General features: G+C 39.7%; 1 protein-coding gene across 1 annotated transcript in view; it reads right to left on the bottom strand.

Annotated features, from left to right (window-relative positions):
* The window catches only part of LOC122084066, a gene marked incomplete at its 5' end in the record, with an annotated part of 23,513 nt that extends 2,659 nt beyond the window's left edge, over nucleotides 1-20,854 (bottom strand). The window contains 7 exon segments of the mRNA XM_042652098.1: nucleotides 345-443; nucleotides 522-673; nucleotides 5,147-5,303; nucleotides 5,389-5,459; nucleotides 14,603-14,685; nucleotides 16,389-16,438; nucleotides 20,778-20,854. Coding sequence (XP_042508032.1) covers nucleotides 345-443; nucleotides 522-673; nucleotides 5,147-5,303; nucleotides 5,389-5,459; nucleotides 14,603-14,685; nucleotides 16,389-16,438; nucleotides 20,778-20,854 — 689 coding nt within the window.
* Between the last annotated feature and the right edge of the window lie 2,562 nt (nucleotides 20,855-23,416).

The following is a 23,416-nucleotide window of genomic DNA, read 5'->3' as shown; positions in this document are numbered from 1 at the left end:
GGGTGTGGGAGGGAGAAGAAAGATTGAACAAAAGAATCAATTACAAAATAATTTTGATGGCTGTTCATGAGTTCCAACAGGTGCCATCACACTTGATAATCTCCATTATGTTAATCCGTTACTTCACTACCACACACCCCCCCCCCAAAAAAAGGGTCCAAAACAATTACTTCGCACAAAATGGGCTGCTGCCAATAAAAAATAAATAAATAAATAAAATAATAATAATAATAAACTGTTCATAACTGTTCTGAGTAAAACAATGCATCCACTACTTTTTCTTCAAGACAGTATCGAATGTCTCACAAAGCATATAAAGCCTACCTAATTATAAAAATACTCACTGTAAGGCTCTCCAAGTCCAATCTCAAACGTTCTCTGACTTTGTCTGATATGACTGGTCCCAGCTGCTCTTTGTCTTGTTGGACAGTCTCTTTGCCGATCTGCACAATTTACTTTCAAAATGGTATCGTCTGGAAAGACTTGAAGAAAAAAAAAACAAGAAAAGCATGCAGCATTACCTTGCCATGCACCTCTGAGAGCACTACAGTGGACATTTTATCCAAGATTTCTTCCACAAATTTACTCACACTTGAATTCGAGCTTAAGGAATTAGCAGCACCTTGGGGCTTAACTTTAACACTTGGTGCATGATTGGACTGTTTAAAAGCTTCTGTACATCAATTGTAGAGAAAAAGCAGGTTACCCAAATCAGATGGCATATTAGGAGCGCAAAAACCAAATCACAGAACTAGATCGTAACAGTTCAAATCGACAATAAATAGTAAATGAAATGCTTCAAGTACTTTTGACATTTGTGCTGGGGATGGATTCTTCATATTAAGAGGCCACACACTGAGTCTCCCCCTCCATGTTAGCAAAATTTCAATGAGATGCAAGCAGGACTCAACATTGTCACTTTTCCTGCTTCCTGAAATGTCATCTCCTCCATCTCTCAGGGACTACTGTTGAAATCAAGGATTAAATCGCTATAGGTCGTCATATCGGTCAGCTAAATTTAAGATACGTATCGGAGGGTATCGTATCGTATCAGAGATACGCTAAGATATGTAAAAGACCAAAGTATCGATATCGGTCGCCAAATCGGTCGGCTAAATTTAAGATACGTATCGGAGGGACATCATATTGTATCGGAGATAATTTAAAGTTTAAACCATGGTTGAAATCCACAATGTGTTGTCTTTTCGATAACAGAGGACGTAAGACCTAATGATGGCAATGATGGGAGAGGCCAAAGATACAGGGACATATAGATCTCCAGTGTATTCCAATCAGCATGTATTTGCTTCTCAATGTGGTCAAGTTCACCATCACTGGTAAAATCAGTGGTGATGGTGATAGAAAAGAAGCTGAGAGCACATTAAGGGGTCAAGGAGGAGGACATTGCGGAGAGGTGGGGAAAGTACTTCTATGGTCTACTTAATAGAGGCTCCTGGAATAATATGGCGCCAAAAGGCTGCATCACTCATCATATTACCACATGGCGTAAATATATATGAAAAATTAGGATGACTGAAGTAAAAGAAGCTTTGAATAAGATGAAAGTATGCAAGGCACTAAGCTCAAACGGTATACCTATTGAAGCGTGGAAGAGCTTAGGGATCTATGGTTTATCTTGGCTAACCAAGATATTTAACAAGATATGATCACAAAGAAAATGTCAGATGAACGGAGAATAAGCATTATGGTGTTGATTTACAAATATAGAGGCAATATTCAAAGATATAATAACTATAGAGGCATAAAATTAATGATTCATATGATGAAGTTATGGGAGAGGGTTATTGAAACCCACTTGAGAAAGAAAACTACTATTTGGTTTTATGCCAGAAAGATCTACGACAGAAGTTATTTACTTACTTAGGGGACTCATGAAGAAATTTAGAGATTGCAAGAAGGATCTCCATATGGTCTTTATTGACCCAAAAAAGACATACGACATAGCGCCAAGGGAGTTCATCTAAAAAGTACTAGAGAAGAGAAGTGTTCCAAGTAAATATGTGGACATAATTAAAGAAGACTAGTGTTCAAAAAGTGAGGGGTCAAGGAAGTGAATTTCCTATTACTATTGGGTTACATCAAGGATCATCTTTAAGCCCTTATTTGTTTGCTCTCATCATGAATGATTAAACCAGGGATATTCAAGATAAGGTTACTTGGTGTATGCTTTCTGCTAATGATGTTGTTTTGGTGGATGAAACAAAAGTAAAGATTAATGCCAAGGTGAAACTATGGATACCAACCTTGAAATCAAACGGTTTGAAGATAAGTAGAACTAAGACAAAATATATGGTTTGTAACTTTAGCCACACTAGGATGGATAATGAGGTGTTGATTATTGGTGAGAGGGAGATCCCTCAAAGTGAGTATTTTAGATATTTAGGATCAATTGTAAATAAAGAAGGTAAATAGAGGATGATGTTGCCCATAGGATTAAAACAAGGTAGATGAAGTGGAAAGGTGCGTCCGGAGTACTATGTGACCGGCATATACCTTTAAAGCTTAAAGGAAAATTCTATAGGATTGTCATGATGTCATCCGTCCAGCTATGATGTATGGGGAAAAATGTTGGGTGGTTCAAAAGTGTCGTATAAATAAACTAAGTGTAGTGGAAATGAGGATGTTGAGATGAATGAGTGTAAAAATTAGAAAGGATAAAGTAAGGAATGAGTATATTAGAGCTAGGTTGGGTGTTGCTCCAATTCATAATAAGCTGAGCTAGGTTGGGTGCAGCTCCAATTCATAATAACTTAGAGAGAGTCATTTGAGGTGGCATGTCCATGTCCAACGGAGGCCTTTGAATACCCTAATGCGGAGGAGAGACTTGATTCAGATTGAGGGTACCAAAAGAGAGAGGAGGGTCCACATACTATGGGAATTAATGAAAAATGGAAAAGGAAGATACTTGGCACTCTGGTAGTCAAAGAACATGTAAGCAGTGGAGATAGAAGTCAATTCTGATCACAGAGGATTAAAAAAAAGGAGGCAGGTGGAGAGACTTTGTTACATTATCACTACAAGAGGTCAACCTAGGCAAGACCACTGCAAGAGCTTCCAACTTTGCTCTGGCTACCTCTAGATAGCAGACAGCTTCGATTACTCATGCGCATGCCACAAACCCTGTGAATCAAGCAGCCTGAGTAAAGAAGACGGCAGATATTCAGGACGAAGGCAGAATTCTTTCTTTCTCTCTCTGTTAGAAGAAAGGTGAGAGGCAGGGTGATGCAGTATTGAAGACATAACGCAGGAGGCCCAAGAAATTCTAGCGTGGCCCAGCCTATTTCAAGGCTTGGGTCCACTTTATTTCATGTTTTAAGTTGTTTTTGTTCTGTTTAAGTTAGACCTGGTTGAACCAGTGGTTTGTTTTGGACCAATTTAAATTATAGATATTTTTAGTGTTTAAGACTTTTTAAGTTCGGTTCACCTCCTTTAAAGGCCATGTAGACTTTTAAAAGGAGTGGCCAAGCAATGTAAGAGTCAGCTATGGGTTTCCGAGCCCAACACTAAAACTCTTTTATGGCTTTCAATAAATAGCATGTGTGAGGGTCTTTCAGCCCATGATTTTATTTTGAAAAACTGCTGCTGTTCTGCTTGCTTGCGTGGAAGAACTTCCCTATTGTGAAACAAGGTGTGACTGGTGTGTGATCCAGCCAACACCTTGTGGCAGGAAGCCCAAGTGCCATTCCTCCCTGATATCTCTTCTTCAGGTACTGTTCTTCAATTGAATTTTCAGCTATTGTGGTCATTGGTGTTCCTGTGATTTCTAATCCTTACACCAACAGGACTGCTGAATTTGAAGGTGGGTTTCTATTCTGATCTTAGATTTCTCTTCTCGAAATACTTCTCGCCTAATCTGTTTACAGATTCTAAATCTGTTGGCTGTTGGTTGCTGTCCTGCTTTGAGTAGGATCGGTTTATTGGGCAAAACATGGTCCCAATGCTTTGGGTTATCATCAACACTAGCCTGCTGGTAATGGTGGGTCTGCTTAAGGCAAAGGAGCTGGGGATCCCAAAACTATGGATCAAAAGTGACTATGTGGCGGTTACCATTGATGCATAATAGGTTAATTCCATGGTTTGCGATGCAAGAATGGCTGTTTGTTCAACCTTTCTTAGCGGCGATTAATTGGAAGATAGTGCACTGTTGCAGGGAAGCGAATCCAATTGCAGATCTCTTGGCAAAGTAGGTGGCAAGACCAATGGTTTCTTCTTCTTTGTTAGTTCTCCTCCCTCATATGCAAGAGAAGTTAGTAACTGATGCACAATGTAGCCCAAGATATCAGTGGTCTAATTGAGTTATAAGTTTTATTGATTGGTGCTCTACTGTTGATGGAAATGCTGAAGGTGGGGGACGTTAATCAGATTCTTTTTGTGTTTTTCGTTATTTCTGGCTTTGCCCAGAGTCTGTTCCTTTGTAATCTTTTTTTTTTTTTTTTTCCTTTTGAATCTTTTTAGAGAGAAAAAATATACTGGTATGCTATTCACACATGTGACAACTCGTTCAATAGATGCCTCACAGGAAAATAAAACAAGACACTGAAAACAATGGAGGAAAGGAAACAACATTTGAATTAATGTAAACATATAGTCATTATATTCATTATCAATTACCATAGGACAGGCCACGTTGGGCAAATCTGTGCCAATCATATGAGATTATGAGAATCCTACACTCAACTATTTACAGTTTTGCCAACTTATTCATGTTATCAATGTAGTACCTACCAGAAACTCAATATTGGTTCTTCTGCAAACATAGAAGTCAAAATTACTGACTCTTTTCTTCTTATATATTTCTTAAAAATCTCAGGTTGCTTCTGCCAAAAACTCAACATATCCAATTGACAAAAGAAATTCATAGCAAACAAACTATTAAAGAAGAAGAAGAAAGAAAGGACATAACAAAATGGAAGTTACTAAACTCATTCAGCTTGTCCCCGCACGAAAAGGGGATTGGACTGAAAAATATACTTTGAAATCACACTAATGATTATTCTTGTCTCAAGGAACCAAATCACTGATTCTACAAAGAATATGCAGAAAACAAGACAAAAAGCACTGATAGTGAAGTACTTTGGCATACTTACGAAAGGTTGATGGTTTCTTCAGTTTTATATTGGTTTACCTGTGCCTGTCAGTGTCTTATGGTCCACTGGAGCATGCTTTGTAGAAGGATAATGAACAGCATCTTCTTTTGCAAGGGAGTCTGACAAAACTATTGTGTCGGATGGAACAAGAGCAGCTAAATCAGGAGGTTGATCCTTTCCCACTGAGGGATTAGCCTACTACATAGAAGTATCATTGTTAAAATATAATTAAAGCAGATAGATAGTCGAACTACAAATTACAGAATAAGCACAAAATCACCTCCACGTCCACATATGAGGGACTTCTTCCAATTGAAATTAAAAATTTGTCAAGGTCACTAGCTGATAGAGCTGGCACAATGCAATAAAACTATCTGTCAGATATCTTGATAATAAACAATAAAAGAATATTGCGAGGTGGCGTCTAGTGACCAAGGTGTGCTTCCAGCAACGGGCGCCTGGACGCCTAGGTGTTGCCTAGGTGCCTTTCCAACTATGCATGGAATTAAAAAGAAAACCCAATAGGATTAAATTATTATATCAATGTTAACAAGGGTATAAGACTCTGTAGTTGAAAAAACAAACAAGTATTTATAAATTATAAGATGATAAACACGTCATAGCTAACCAACTCAGAAGTTAACTTTAGGACTTGATTGAGTCCACTTGACTCCCAAGAGCCAAGAGTCACAGCAACATGTCAACTCGTATTGTAAGACTCGGTTGACTGGGACCTATGGTTCCAAAACCCTAATTAGGTAGCTTGGCCCCAAGCACCAAAAAATAAAGCTCCCTACTAATAAATCAGCGGCAACTCCATAATTTCAAAACAGTTCTGGACTCTTTTGGACGGGGAAAACAGGTTCTAGGACAGAACACTAATTAATCTTTAGGGAGAGACTTTTCTGTAAATTAAAAAAATCTCACAGGTGCAAAACAGAATATAACTCAGAAAATAAAGGGTTTTTGAGTAAATAATAAAGAATCAGTCCTAGTTTGTAATTTCAAAAATTCTGCTTCTCCTTCAACTCCATAACAGAACCAGAACAGATCAATGAAAATCCCTCACCACTTGAGATCTTAGGTTGGAAATTAAATCATAGAACTACCAAACCCTTAAGTATCAGCTTCAGATTCCAAGTATGATAATCATTAAAAATCATTGAAACCAGTTTGGGCAGAGGTAATTGTTGGAGACCTACAAACGAGCTTGTATCTCTCAAAAGAGAATGCATTTCAAGCAGAGATTCTTGAATAAAACATACCAAGAACCTGGGCGGTTATAGAGTTCTAGAATAACCAAGAAAAACACAATTAACGGTCCTAGGAGACAACTTATCAACCAGAGGTTGAAAATTATGAACAACGCACATACATCGAAGAACCTGGGTGGTAAAGAAAATAAGGAAGATTTTGGAAACAAAACAGAAAAGGATGAATGGTTAGCTAGAAGAGAAGACGGCATTAATCGAAAAAACAAACGGTGAGAATGGCATCAAACCTGTAGAGATATGGAGTGAAAATCATACCTCTCCCCAGCGGCCTACAGTAGAGATATGTGATGAAAATCATACCTCTCCCAAAAAAAAGGGAGAACCGGTGTGGTAAAATGTCTGATTATGACACGCTTTCCAGCATCACAAGAATGCACGTCAAATACCAAATTAGGAGTCGCCACCTAGGTGCAAGGGCCTAAGACCCCGAAACATGTCTACCTGTTTAGGAGAGAGAAAACTCAAGACTCGATTGGATCAGAATGGTCTGTGATCCAGATCACTGGATGGGTGTCAATTTACGAGGCAGGAAACATGTCTTATCTGTTTAGGAGAAAGAAAACTAAAGACTCGATTGGATCAGAATGGTCTATGTTCCAGATCATTGGATGAGTGTCGATTTACAAGGCAATAAGGTGTTAGGCACCCAACCCAGAGTTTGGTCTCCTTCTATCTAAACCTTTGTTGTGTATAACATACTTGCTAAATTCATGCTAAGTCATAAGAAAAGACCTAATCTAGGTTCGGTTGAAGAGAATGTTTCACTTAGCCAAGTTTCTAGATCTTGCTACCCTAAGTTAAAGTGTGTGTATGTGGTATATGTGTGCACATGGATATAGTCATAACATAATAACTCATGATTGAATACACATTATAATTAAATCCAAGAAAGGAAACTATACATAGCAAGAATAAATAGAGTTCTTTTACATATTACAAGTATGAAAACAATTAAATTACAAATAACAAAATTAAGAAAGTTACAAGCCATTAGAATAAATGATGAGATTGGAGTGTAGGCTAAATGACGGGCTAGGCCTTCCAGATTGGACAAGAATGGTTATGTGGCAAAATAAATAAATAAATAAATAAATAAAATACATGTATTTCTAAAATCTGGAAAAAAAAAAGGTTTAATTTTCACAAAGGATTTTCAAAAAAACAAAATGAAAAAAACATAGTGCCTTTAGCCTTTGGGGCTATGATCATGCTTGATCATTAGTCTCATGCTGTCTTGGCTATATCAATGGGCCCTAGCTCACCTTTTGAGTCCTACTTGAGTCCATCTTGGCCATAGAGATCTAGGTCTCTTATTTTCTAATTGGGCCCAAATCAGTCCAAAACCTTTATCCCATTCAAGGCTAGTACTTTGTCCCTCATTGGGCTCATTTTCAAAATCCATGAGGACCATTTAAAATGATTTAACTGCTTCTCCTTAGATTCGACCATTTTCGTGTTCGGGTCTTGTTTTGATCATGGGTCGGTTTTTTGTTTCAACCCACTTAGTTGATTTGGAGTCTTGAGTCTTTTGGGGTTAACCCACTTATGGTTAAACTCCCTCTTTGCTAGGGCCTACATCCCTGATTCATCAAAAATGATTTGAAACCCAAGATTAGACTTTATTTTATTTTATTTTTCTAATAGTCTTAATTAAAATATGGGATGAGGGTGCAGCTTCAAGAGCGTAATCCAAAGCACGCTATTCTAAGGGTGTGGGTGGCCCATAATACCAGCCTGTAGCAATAGGCCGCTAAATCAGTAACTCCATTTTTTCCCCATTTAACCATTCTTGTCCAATCTGGGAGGGTTAGCCCGTCATCTAGCCCACACTCCAATCTCACCATTTATTCTAATAGCTTGTAATTTTCTTCATTTCTTTATTTTAATTGTCTTTCATACTTGTAATATGTAAAAGAACTCCATGCATTCTTGCTATGTAAAGTTTCATTTCTTGGATTCTATCACAGTGTGTATCCAATCATGTATTATTAGGTTATGACTATATCCATGTGCACGCATATACCACACACACACTTTAACTTAGGGTAGCAGGAGCTAGAAACTTGGATTCAAACACCCACTTCAGCCTTACCTAGATTAGGTGTTTACTTATGACTTAGCATGAATTTAGCAGGTAGGATTATACACAACAAAGGTCTAGACAGAAGGAGACCGACCTCCGGGTCAATCGAGTCAGGTGCCTTACACCTTCCTACCTCATAAATTGACACCCATCCAAAGGTCTGGAACACAGACTAATCCTTATCCAATCGAGTCATTATTTTTCTCCCTCCTAAACATAGACATGTTTCGGGTCCTAGGCCCTTGCACCTAGGTGGCGACTCCTAATTTGGTATTTGATATGCATTCTTGTGATATTGGAAAGTATGTCATAACCTGACTTTTTTTACGCATATGACCACGCAGGTTCCCCCATCATTTTTTGGGAGAGAGGTATGATTTTCACCGAACATGTATATGAATCATTAGAGACTGATGTATGTTTCACATAACCAATCTTCAGTGTATGTTTTTTCCATTCGCAACCCTATTTTGTTGGGGTGTATAAGAACAACTCGTTTGATGAACAATACTATTAGCCGAACAAAAACCAAATAGCTCATACTGAATTATTCAAGCGCATTATCAAATCGGAAAACTTTAATGAAAGCATCAAACTGAGTCTTTATTTGATTATAAAAGTCTTTAAAAGCATAAAGAAACTTTTAACAATCTTTCAACAAATATAACCATGTCACACAGGAATGATATTCCACAAAAGTGACAAAGTAAGAAAAGCCTAATCTTTTGCGGGTCGCCTTACCTTGATCAGATCGGTTCTTCAATCCATGTATCTCTACTGGTCAGGAACTTTTGCCCTCCCTGCCTCAATCACCAAATCCTTAGAGGGACTCCTTTGCTCCTTCATTTGGAAAGGCACTGATTCCTCTAGATTCCTAAGACCCCTAAGTTGGGCAAAGGTTTGCCTCCCTAAAGCTGAAGGTGATCTCGGGAGCAGAAAAATCAAAGACAATAATTCCATTGGTATTCTCAAGCTCATATGGAAGATTGCATCCAAGTAGAAAAGTATTTGGGTTGATTGGATCTACTCGGGTCTGCTCAAGTCAAATTCCCTCTAGACCGCCCCTTCCATCCCTGATGCCTCCTGGATTTGGCGCAAGATCCTTACCCTCCAGTCCATTGCCCTCCCTGCCATCTCCTCCATCATTGGTAATGGCCAGTCTATCTCCCTTTGGAATGATCCCTGGCATCCTTTTGGCATCCTCTCTCTTCTTATTTCTCCTAGAGTCATTTACTCTTCTAGCATCCCAGCTAATGCCTCTCTCTCCCATTGGCTAGACCCCTCCCTCCTCTCCCCCCCTCCTTGACCTTTGGTCCTCCCTTCCCCCTCCTCCCCCTGGCTATAGAGGTCACGAGGACAAATGCATCTGGCTCCCCTCTCCGAATGGCTCCTTCTCTTTCGCCTCTACTTGGTCTTTCATCCGCCCCCTTCCCCGGTTGTTCCGTGGCATAAGGTTGTTTGGTTTAAAAGTCGCATCCCCTGCTACAGCTTCACTTTATGGCGATGTCTGTCCAATTGCCTACCCACACAATCTTTTCTTATTCACCGCCACATCCCTCTCAACCCCGCTTACTCCTTTTTCCCCCAGGGCCTGGAGGACATCCCCCACCTCGTCTTTGCTTGCCCTTTCTCTTCTTTCATTTGGAAAGCTATCCTTCCTAGATGCTGGCAGACTAGAAGATCTATCCTCCCCTTTGACAGGGAATGGAATTGGATTGATATGACATTCTCTGGTCCCTCCATCTATGACACTATTGGCAAACTGGCTTTTTGTGCTACCATCAACCACCTCTGGATGGAACGTAACATGCGTAGATGGACTTCCAAATCCCGTTCCCGGAAAATATTTGAAAAGCTATCTACTTTGATGTTAGGTCCAAAGCCTCCTCCCTCCAGTCCCGCCCTGTTCATAACACCTATAGAAATACCCACATCATTGCATCCTAGAACCTTCAGGTTGATTTTATCCAACCCACTTGACGGCATTCTAGATTATGGGTTTTGGTTCTCCCCCACCCCCTGTTTGCTAGCTTTGATGGAGCTTTTGCTTTTGCTTTTGTAATTGTTTTAGTTAGTTGAGTTTAGCTTTTGCTTCTGCTGGCCTAAGGCCTGTTCTAGTTGGTCGAGGCCTCCCCCCCCCTTTTCCTCCCCTGTATAGTCCTCTCTCTTGGTAATGAATTATTTATTCATCCAAAAAAAAAAAAAAAAAAAAAAAGCCTAATCTATTTTTGACACAAGGACCCCAAATATCACAATGTACTAAGGAAAAAATAGGACTTCTAGACACACTTCAAGAAGGGAAAGACGACCGATGAAGCTGCGTTTTCCACTTTGAAAGGCCTCGTTTCATGCCTATATGCGAGTTACAGGGTCTTCTCAGTGTACAGTAAGTCAATCCATTCTCAAATTCACACACTTCACACTCAAGACATGACACAAATTTACAACTAGGAAACACATGCTAATTTTTTAAGAACTATAGATGCCCTAACTCAAAGTGCCATTATATAGGGGAAAGACCATCAAAAGTAGTAGTAGCAGCAGCAGTAGAGGATCCAGCACAATTCAAATAGTACAGTCGGGCTTGCTCAAGCCCGCCACCAATCATCCTCGTTGTCTTAAGGTCCTAAAAAACACAATATGAGGGATAGAAGGTGACAGAACAGTTAAGAGATTTAGTAATTTGACTAATTGATAAAAGACTTAAAGGTAATTGTGGTACATGAAGGATAGAGGACAAAGTCAAGGATGAAGTAGGTGAAAGCGTAACATAACCAGTCACATGGGTAGAGGATCCATTACCAAAAGTTTCAAGAGAAGAATTGTGTCAAACACAACGGTATTAGCTAATTGTTGAGTCCATTATGGTTTGCCATGTTTAGCCCAACATGCCTCAATTATATGATTGGGCTTGCCACAAAAGGAACATTGTTTGGAGGATTCCACCTGTATCGTGACCACGACCTCCCATTAACCACAACCTCTACCAAAAAAGGTAAAACCTCAGCCATGACCAACTACAAATGTAGAACCTTCTTTAGGAGGGCAGGAGAAGTTAACTCTGGAAGGAGTAACAATATGCTGAAAAGGGCAAAGGTCTCATTTAGGTAAGGCACCTTTTTCCCAGCAAGCAACTAGCACCTAACAAACTGATAATCAGAGTTTAATCCAGCCATATTGCAACTTTAAATTCATCCCATTGAATCTTCAACTTTTCCAGCTTATTAGTAAGCAAGCTGATGAATATGAAGCTCCTCATACATACCCTTAAAAGCACTGAAGTACTCATTCAAAGATTTGACCCCTTCTTCTAGGCTCTCCTCCCACCATTGCTCCCCCCTTCTTGACCTCATGAGACGACTTTGAAAAGGTAAGCTTCTCCCCTATGTTGGTCGTCTGGTTCTCATCAAATCTGTCCACCAATCCATGTACCTCTATTGGTCTGACATCTTTATTCTTCCCTTTGCGACTACCAAAGCCATTGACTCCTTTCTCTGCCCCTTCCTCTGTAAAGGAGCAAATTCTTCCAAATTCCTCCATCCCATGTCTTGGGCTAAGGACTACTCCCCCAAAGCAAAAGGAAGCCTCGGCTTGAGGCAAATTAAAGATGTAAACTCCATTGGCATTTTAAAGCTTATCTGGAAAATTGCCTCAAAGCATAACAGTATTTTGGTTTCTTGGGTTTATTTCTATCATCTCAAGAGGGACTCTCTCTCTCTCTCTCTCTCTCTCGACTGTGCCCCCCCCCCTTTTCTTTGATGCCTCCTGGATCTGGTGCAAAATCCTCAATGCTAGGCCTACTGCCCTTGGTGCGATTTTCTATCCTATCGGAGATGGATCCCCCTGCCTCTCCTTTGTATATTATTCCTCCTTGTTAATGATTTTATTTGCTCATCCAAAAAAACAAAAAAGATTACCCCTTGTTTGAAGTAAAATATTTTCTCATACCGATCATAAATACCGGACACATTCTTCTCATGGGAGAAGCCTTTCCTCCAAATCATTCCAAACCCACTTAGCAGTGGTATGGAACATGGCATTTGCTGCAAGAGCGTGGTTCATACTCTTCCACAACCATTTGAGAAGAGTGCCATTCTCACGCATTCACTCCTCATAGTCTTTTGGAATCAGACAAAGGCGGTTCAGATCTGAGATACTTCATTTTTCCTTTAGCATTAATGTAAACCTTAACCGCATGGGCCCATAACAGGTAACTAGAAACTCCATTGAGTTTGATAGTAGTAATCTGCACATGAACATTGTCCGAAGTAGATTTTGCATCAGCCATTCATGATGGAAATAAAATAACCAGCAGTCAAGATGAGGTACTGAAATATCCAGGTGGACAGAAATACCTTCTAATAAATCCACAAAGCTGGACAGAAATATTACGGGAATGGGGAAGGAAAACCCCACAATATTGACCTGATCTGATAAGGTAACAAGATGCAACAGTAATATATGTAGCTTCCGAAATCGCCAACCCAGAATTTGAGTGATTTCAGACTTCAGAAAATCAAGGTGTCAGATCAACACCAAACTTAGGTTGATGGAACCCCAGAGGTGGGCTAAAAATGACCAAAAATTGCAGTCAGAACTAATGGTCTGATTGAAAGTAATTTCATATGCAAAACTGTCCAAAAAAACTCAGAAGAAAAGAATATTGCCAGCCCCTTGGAGAAATCAAATTAAACAGTGTCAGAGGATTGGATCAGCCTCAGATTACTGCCTTTATATGTATAAAACTTTATTCCTAGGGGTGAATGATTCTTCATATCACCATCAACTACGGCCTTAAACAGTATGTAGGGCAGCATAGGTTGCTGCAACCACAAAGACAGTCCTTTAAGAGACTATCAAAACAGAATTGAAGGTGAAGAACTGGTCATAATTGCTCTGACATCATGTAGCAACAGAAAAACCAATAAAAAATCCTCACAAAGCCTGAAGAAGAGAATAGGGGGACAAAGACAGACACAGAGGGAAAAGAAGAACAGAACACAACAGACCAAGATAGTATTCAGTATCCCTACTGTGGTCAATGCCCAAATACTGGTAATAGTAGATGATGGACTCTTAACTTCTTAGTAGGGTATCGTGATCAAAGACAACTAAACAGAGTACAGCAGCGTCTAATAATAATACCCCTGCGGTACATATCTGATATCTCAAGAGTATTCAACTCTGTCCATCGATTATAAGCATGCCCATATTTAAAGTTGTAAAACTAAGACTCTTACTCAAAACAAAGACTGACTATATACATAGCCTGCCAAAAGTAAAGGAAATAAAAGATTGCAAGATATATCCAAATAAATAAATTACTACCTGTCTACCAGCCCTTGTTAGACCAAAAACCAGGGATAGACCGGTTGCATTTGGGCTTGCATTTCCAAACCCGATCGTGTTGATCATTACCCATCCTCCACCCCAAACACACACAAAAAAAAAAAAAGGAATATCAAAACACCAGCTAGAGAGGGAGAGTTGATACACCAACAAGCCTGAAAACCGAGCCAGATTTTGAGTTCATTTAGATTTATTAGAAAGTAGACAAGCTGTGCTTGTGATAATGTAGGATGGAAGTAATTCCAAAGCCTCCACTCCTGTTCTTTTCATCAAGCAGGGAAATAAAAAAGGAAAAATTAAAAATAACTCCATAATTGTTTAGTCAAGACTAGATAAGATAGTTTATTTATCTTAAAAAAGGCCCAGGAAAGCAATCAACCAGTGTTTTCAAAAACAGAAAAGTGTTTGGGATGGTCAGGGGTCCAGTCAGGCATCCCAGAATCCCTGACTAGCATCCCAACCAGCTCAGACTGTCCCAGACAGAAAATGGAATCTTTCGTGGGACAGGCCGGGGGGGACTGCCAGGTGTCCATGGATGTCCCAGACATCACTTTCAAACAATGCTACTGCTACCAAATGAAAAAAATCTAGTCAATAAGCGGCCAAAATCCGAAAATACAATTTGTGATTTTGCTAGAGATACTTGGCAGGGCTTGATGCAAATTACACACTTTAATTAGAGATCAGTGAAAAGTTAAAAAAAAATTCTGCAAATGCTAGTAAAGAATGTGAACAGGAGGAAGAAGAGAAAATGCAACGAAAACACAAGAATAAAAGAGCTTACTTACAGATGGTCACATCATTTGTAAGTGGGTGGAAGAAGCAAAACTTCTGAGCTTTGAATCCTTGATCCAGCAATAGGGAAACATTTCTTCAAAATCAAGGGATAATAACTATGTAAGACTTTAGCATTTGAAAGTTCATCTGTCAAATAAAACATTACACCACAAGTAGCTAATGCCTAGATTTTGCAGATTGGCCAATCCAGTTCTGAAATGGACAAACCAAGCCTGGATCAGCTAGGATCAGTCAGCATCAGCCAATTCGACCAAGATTGGATAGGGATCAGTCAAGGTGAGAACCTTATCCCACAATCCTGATTGTAAAAAACAGCTTAGTTAAGTTGAATACATAGTTGGAACAACTCATCAATCATTGAATTTGAAAAGCTGTGACAGGACACCCCGTACGCAACAATCAGAAAAACCAAATCAGCCCTCCGCAGGGTAGAAATAGACCAACTACTTTTCCAACCGATAGTAAAATAAATAATAATCTAAGGGAAAATTCTTAGCACACCTTCACTGGGAAGTATATCAGCACGCCTTGTGATTTTTGCCACGTCGAAGAGTGATGTGGCAATTCTAACCATTGGATGTTTTAGGAAATGATGTTGATGGCCACATGTCAAATAGCAGACTGAGATTCAGTATATCCCCTCATATATATAGGCATACCCTCCCATGTATGTCCTGCACCCTCCAGTAGTCCCCCTTGGTAGTCCGTGATTTTTACAACACCTTGTTTTGCCACTTGGAAAATTCAGATCGGCTGAAATTTCCACGTGAGTAGAGGGTCCTTGGGGTCCATCAGTATATAGGGATTTCAGCCCCACCTGAACTGCCATGTGGCAGTTAATGGCATGGAACTAAATCTCAGTTGAAACTTACCAAAATCTCCGAGGAGTCTTGGTCTCGGGCCTGAGAGAAATGAAATTGAGTGCATAACCCAGGGAGGCCCAGTGTCAAAACACAGTGTTAAAACCTCGAAACAATATCTGACTTGTCTAGGCCGGGTCCGAAACTGGCCTTGGTTATTGCAGGAGGTGCAGTTTGCTTCCGGGTGAGGCATGCTGAGCCATTCACTCTCACAATCTAATCAATAAAATGATAATAGTACTATTGCTTATATTAAAAGAGGTACGGTAGCAGTAGTAATAATAACAATGGAGGACAAACCAAATCTTGCTAAGATAGAACTAAGACGATAGAAATAGATATCTCTATCTAATAAAAAAAAAAATGAAAATTTAACTAAATAAAATTCTATTCGTATCAGGAAAATAGCATGCTTTAAATAGCAGTCACCACCTTGAAGAGTACAATACAACTACAAAAGCCAAATTGTAGATATGAAGTCATCAATTCAATTACTGTCTCAACTTCCTGTCGAACTTTATACTCTAGGCTCTAGCTCTATTTGAGTAGAGAGTTTACAACATTTTATTTTCATAAGGTTCACAAAATAGTTGTCACGACATCTAGGCAATCAAAGGCGGAGGAGATCTGGACACAAGGCGACACCGACAAGGCGCCTGCCAAGGTGAGCAAGGCAACTAAGGTACCCGATGCTAAGGTGACGCCTTGGCAACTATGGTTCACAAAATACAGAACATTTGCAAGATCAATGACAAGACACGAGTTAACTCTACCGTTTAGACTACACAATTACATTTTTCCAAAATCCAAACCAATTTAGCTATATACTATAGACATTAATGAGACAATCATTTCCCATGGAAAAAAGAAAGGGTAACGCTGAATGTTAATCATGTAACAAAAAATTAATCCATACCGTGCTGAGTCATTGATTAATGCAAAAGGAGTAACGCAGCCCAATGGAACCTTGCACACAATAATGCAATAAAACGAAGTAAGAAACAGAAATTACCAAGCACTCATTAATCACAATGACCAAGGGCGTACCTAGTGCAAAAGACTCCTGCCACTGCAGGGTCCAAGGAGGGTCATAATGTGGACAGCCTTAACCCCACTTCGCAGAGAGGACATGACCACTTGATCACAATGGAGCAACCTTATCGTTAATCACAATGACCAATGACTATATATATATATATATATATATATATAGCATAATGTTGGGACTTGGGAGTATAGGCCCACATTGGCTACTAATTAGCCTATAGCCCCTTATACACCAGGGAGTCCCTCCACCTACCAGTTCGAACTTTTGGGTTGGAAATTTTACATGGTGTTCATGGTTTAAAGTATCTCCGATACCGATACGATACCCTCCGATACATATCTTAAATTTAGCTGACCGATACGATACACACCGATACGATACATGGAATTTTTAAAATCTTTTTGTATCGATATATATCCTACGATACATACCGACATGCATCAATACACCACTGATACACATCGATATGATACGATACGATATGCACCAATACGACTTTATGGAAAATATAAAATCGAGGTGAAGTGTACGTTTCAGTATGTATCGGTACGTATCGATGAGTATCAGTGTGTATCGATCGGTACGTATCGGTGAGTATAGGTATGTACCGATACAGTGCGCTACAGTCATATAATGGCCAAGATGGGTAATTTTTCTGAAAAATACGATTTTTTGAGGGTTTTTTATTCCAAAGTTGCTACCAGCCATATTTCTCTCTAACTAAAGTGGAAATCAAGGTTGAGAACAAAGATTTTACATTTATGGAACAACTACAAACCTTGAATTCTTAGTGTGATACCCTCAATTTAGTGTTTATGCATAACACATGTTATCAATAGTTTTTTTTAACAAGTTCTTTATGCAAAAGTATTTAAAAAAATGTTTCTTATCCATTTATATGTGTATCTTTAGCGTATCTTAGCGTATATCCGATACGATACCCTTCGATATGTATCTTAATTTTGGCCGACCGATACGGCAATCGATACCGATACTTTAATCCTTATAATGGTGTTATAGCGGGTTTTCACCATATCCACAAGTCTAGAGTATGTACTGCCACACATGTAACGGAGTGTCGAGACTTGGGAGTTTAGTCCCATATTGGCTACTAATTAGCCTATAGCTCCCCTTAAACACCTGGAAGTCCCTCCACCTACCAGTTCTAACTTTTGGATTTGAAACTTTACACTGAAGTCCAAGTAAACTAAATCCTCTGTATATGTTCTTATACTGTTTGTTGATCAAGGCTACAAAAATTCATTGATACCAATGACGTCGTGAAATTTTGTAATTTTGGAGTTTCAGCTGGCATATTTGGCAAGTGTGAAAAAAAAAGCATGCATGAAATATTTCTGTAAAATAGGACAATAATACAATCTATCGATTTTCTAGGAATTCACAGGAATTGGATCATTTATTCGGATGGATTAAACAAAGATGCAGTGATTAGGGTTGGCTGGTAGGGAACAACAGATTGAAGGAGGGGGACAGAAGCATTCCTGTCTGGCTGTCTGATTGGAAGATCATCAATTCAAAGCCGTATCCTGAATTATTCGAGTCATAGGTTTCTAATGGAGCATCAGTGATGCAGATACTCACCCATGGAGCAGTTCATACCCATCTGGGTTTCCAGATAGGGATGAACCAGATCCATATTGGTTTTGGGTCTAGTAGGATTTTAGAAATTTACTTTATTTAGGAAGATTGTCTTTGATTTTATTTTATTCACTTTATTTTAGCAAGTTAGGTACACGTAGGATTTAGAGAGTCGATTTGCAATTTGTTTCCTTGTTTAGGATAGTTTCTTATTTCAGTTGAGTTTCTATTTTGTCTTTTATTTTCCTTTAAATTGGTTGTAACCAATAGACAAGTCAGATTGAAAAGATAAATTGAGTTTGAGTATTTGTGGAGCTTGCGGGCATGTGTGAGTGATTCTCCTTTCTCCCCCCCCCTTCTTAGTGCGATTTCTCCCTTTCCCTTGCAACTCTGAGACTCATCTCAGGGAATTCTCCCCTACCCTTACCGACCCTCCATCAATTAGTATTAGAGGCGAAAGATCCCCATTCCTTCCCTTCCACCTCTCTTTTCCCCTTTCCATTCTACCTCCTTGCTCTGTCGAGAGCTAATCAGAAAAAAAAAAAAAAAAAAAAGACTGAAACCGAGAGGTTGATCTTTCACCTTACCCCTATATCTCATCTTCCAAAGACAGCCCCACCGCCCTACTTCCCCTCGTCCTAGGCTTCTGCCAACAGCAATTAAAAAAAAAAAAAAAGAGTCGTGTCTCTGTTCAACAAAGAAGAGTCAACCCAACCCAAAACCCATGTCAAATCCCTGTCGCTAGGGTTCCAGCAAAGAAAGAAAAAAGGGGTGAGGCAGAGACGAGAGTAAGAATCAGCAAGCCAAAAACAGGAAGAGAGAGCAGCAAAAGAAGAGAGTACAGAAGGAAGACCAAAGCAGAAAAAAAAAAAAAAAGGAAGAAGAGAGAAGCAGCGCAGAAAAGAGAAGAGAGAATAGCAGACAAAAAAGAAAAAGAAGAACAGAAAAAAGAACAAGAAGAAGGCGACGAGAAGAGAGAAGAGAGAAGACAGAAAGAAGACGAGAAGAAGAAGCAGAAGTGAAGGCAAGAAGAGATAGAGTAAACAGAGATATACCTGATTTTGAGTTCCTGCCATGAGTCGCCCTCCATTCATTTGAGCCCTACCGCCTCGCCACTGTCCTCTTGGACTTCCGCCTTTGTTCTCCCATCGCAAGAAGAAGAATAACCTTCTCGACGACCCTCATTCCTCTCTTACGACTCCTCTTTGAGTCATTTTTTTGTTATGTTCCCATTCTGCCCTTCCAAAATTCCTTTTTTTCCTTCTTATCCTATACCTTTTTTCTGATTTTATTTCCAAGTTCCAAGTTTACCCCCTCACTTATACGACCAGTGATTACACCTTGTTTCTCATTGAAATACATCTACAATTCTGCCTCCCTTGACCCCAATGGATTGGAATCTTTTATTAGATGTCCGTCAACAAATGCAATTGATAATAGAGAAGCTCGATGAGGCTCAACGACTTTGCAAGGAAATCAAATTCATAGCACACTCTACCGTCAACTATGTGATCTCAGCCGTTGAACAACAAGTAGACGAACCAGAAGATGAATTACCGGTGGTAGAAGATGAGATGACACCATTGGAAGTTGAAGATCAACTTGTAGAAAATTTTAAATCGGTTGATCTCTTCAGTGAACCGATCGATTTTATTTTCCCGAGTCACAACTTCGCCAATGAACTTCGCGTCATGGATTTCATATCATTCGATCTTGGTTTCGATGGTGACTTCATACAGGCAAGGATGGATGCTAACCGATTGGTGTTGATTCTTCCGTTCTACAAAATTCGTGGATGAGTTTTTCTCAACACCAGGGGGAATTGATGCAGATACTCACCTATGGAGCAGTTCATACCCATTTGGGTTTCCGGATAGGGATGAACCAGATCCATATTGGTTTTGGGTCTAGTAGGATTTTAGAAAGTTACTTTATTTAGGAAGATTGTCTTTGATTTTATTTTAGCAAATTAGGTACACGTAGGATTTAGGGAGTCGATTTGCAATTTGTTTCCTTGTTTAGGATAGTTTCTTATTTCAGTTGAGTTTTCATTTTATGTCTTTTATTTTCCTTTAAATTGGTTGTAACCAATTGACAAGTCAGATTGAAAAGATGAATTGAGTTTGAGTATTTGTACAGCCTGCAGGCATGTGTGAGTGATTCTCCTTTCTCCCCCCTTCTTAGTGCGATTTCTCCCTCTCCCTTGCAACTCTGAGACCCATCTCAGGGAATTCTTCCCTAACCTTACCTGCCCTCCATCAATCAGTCCAAGGTTTGACCGTTTGAGTTATAATATTAGGTTGCCTCTTCCTCAAAAAAAAAAGTGTTAATGTATACATTGACACTGCCCTTCCCTAACAGTTCTAGCTTTTAGGTGAAATGGTAGCAAACGTGGTATCAGAGCAGGGCAGCCGAGTGATCGACTCTTGGGAAGTGCAAAAATTGGGTAAGTGCTGACACTTCTTCTCCCCCAATGCCACGTGAGCTCCACGTGCAAGGACCATGGGATCTTGGCCTGCACGTGTAGGGGAGTGTTAATGTATACATTGATGGTGCCCTTCAAAAATAGCAGTAGGCCTCCAGAAATGGCATGGCAATCTGAGTTCGAAAAGTAAGTAAAGTTTACAATAGAAGAATTAGGTACAGTGATAGACCCACCTGAAGTATTTCATGTAGAGCTTCCTCAGGAGCCATTCGCAGTCCTCCCTTCCCCAAACCAAGCCGCTGAGACAAAACTGCCCAACAATAAAGCCAAAACAAGTAACTCACTCAAACACCAAAGATAAGTACAAAAAGAAACATTCATATAAACCAATAAAATTATAACATTCAGGATAACAGTGATATCTAAAAGTGCAGCTTTTAAGAACACAATTGGTGCAATCCAAGGTTTGGATCACCATGGGCCCACCCAAAGAAATGTAGCCCAATTATAAAGAGGTAATGGCAACCTGGAATTAACCAGAATTGTCAAGTGGCCACTTGGTAGAAACAAATGAGATTTATATATATTTAACAGGGACAAAAATGGAGGTTGGAAGGGATGATAAGGAAAATTAGAAGATGGGAGGGGTAAAATGGGGAAAGGACAGGTATGATGATGTTTAAGAACACTTCATCTTCTACATTGCAATAGCAGAAGAGAAAATCCAGCTTCAAGATGAAGTCGACTCAGATGAGAGAAGTCATCAATGGGAGCTAGCTCCAATCGAGCTGAAACTCTAGGGGAAGGTCAGAATCTTGGAGATCTATTGATTACCCTCAACAAACAACCAACATATGTAAACCAAACAACAAATCAATCTCTGCAAGCAGGTCCTGGCGGAAAAAGGGGATATCAGATATGGTTCAGATCAATAACCACCACAGAGGGAACTCTAGGAGATGAAACTCAAGTGATTGAATCGCCCTAGGGAAACGACCAGATTCCTCAAGTTTCCAATTAACAGAAAAGGTATTGCAAGAGATCAAAATCTTTCTTTGTGGGTTCTTCAAATGCTGAAATAGGGTACCAGTTGATGAAATAAAAGAAAAAACATCAAGAAGAAGTAGGAAAAGAAGAGAGAAGAAGGGAACCTCACATGAATATGTGATCAAGAGGGGAGAGAAGGGACAACTCCCAGCCAGCACTCAGCAGGCCTATGACTTGAAACAACAAACTCACTACTACATTCATTTTTCAAATCAATTTCTTTTTTTACATCAATCTATGTCTTACATATATAGCTTTGTTCACTAAAGAAATTAAACCGAACAAGGTATCATAAGATGGACTTAAACAAGGAAAGTAACCCAACACAACTGGAATTGCATCGATCTGACTCCGGATGAGGGGGTTATGGTTGTTTCCATACGAATACTTAAAATGCACAAGTGTTCAATAAATTGCCTCAATGAGGGACCCCATACATTTGCCCCTCCCAAAACTTGCAGTAGCGGGAGCCTCGTGCACTGGGTTGCTCTCCCTCAGGGACCCCATACATGTGGCGAAGTATGATGAGGTGGTAGTGTATTAAGATGTGGCAAAATCAATTGAGGAGGCAATGATGTGGCATGTGTGGTTGGTGACATGGCAGGGGGCATGGCAGAGGGTGCAGGGCCATGCAACCCATGGCAGCACAACAGGCATGATGTCACATTTTCTGACCTAATACTCGAGGAGTTATCCAATGAATTACCACTGGTGTGTGACATTTGGCACCCCATCGATTTCGTACCTGGATCTACACATTCCAAATTTACCAGCTTACTGGATGATTCCTATAGAGCATACGGAATCGAAACAGCAAGTGGATGACCTGCCAGAAAAGGGGTTTATACAAGAGAGTACAAGTCCATGTGCAGTACCAACCCTCCTTACACCTTAGAAGGATGGGATGTGGCATCTGTGTGTGAATAGCAGAGCCATAAACAAGTCACCGTCAAGTTGCAGTTCCCTATCCCCGGACTTGATGATATGCTTGACATGTTGGCTGGGGCAAAGATTTTTTCCAAAACAGATCTTAAGAGTCGATATCATCAAATACGTATCCACCTGAGCGACGAGTGGAATTCAAAACCAAAGGTGATCTGCATGAATGGAAAGTTATGCCTTTTGTCCTCACCAACACAATCATGTGAATGATGACCCAGTTATTATGATTTACGCCCCTTCATTGGTAAATTTTTAGTTGTTTATTTTGACGACATTTTAATATACAGCCAAAGGAGGACCAATTAGACCACTTGAAGCGCGTACTTCAAGCAGAGAAGCTTTATATCAACTTGAAGGAGTGCTCTTTTATGCTGCCCAAGGTTATATTCCTTGGATTCCTTATATCTTCAAGTGGCGTCAAGGAGAAGATCAAAACCATCACAAAACGGCTAGGTACCTAAAACTCACTGAAGCTAGAAGTTTCCATGGTATGGCATCATTCTACCGCATGTTCATATGAGAATTTAGCATTATCATTTATGGCACATAATATTGAATATATGAAAACCAGCAAGGGTAATTATGAGAGGACAATTGCAACCACTAAAGCCTCTGAGCGTACCAAGAAGAAGATGACGAAGGCCCATGTTCTACAGCTACCCGGCTTTGATAAAATGTCTGAGGCGACTATTGATGCATCTCATGTTGGCACAGACAGCGTTCTTATACAAGGAGCACATCCTATCTCCTTTTACAGTGACAAATTGAATGACGCCAAAACAAGATACTCTACCTATGATATAGAGTTATATGTTGTTGTGCAGGTACTCAAGCATTGGCGCCATTACTTATTCGACAAGGAGTTTGTCTTATTCACTGACCT

The sequence above is a fragment of the Macadamia integrifolia genome, chromosome 7, assembly GCF_013358625.1.
Source record: "Macadamia integrifolia cultivar HAES 741 chromosome 7, SCU_Mint_v3, whole genome shotgun sequence".
Taxonomy (NCBI): Eukaryota; Viridiplantae; Streptophyta; class Magnoliopsida; order Proteales; family Proteaceae; genus Macadamia; species Macadamia integrifolia.
This window is presented reverse-complemented; position numbering and strand designations above follow the sequence as displayed.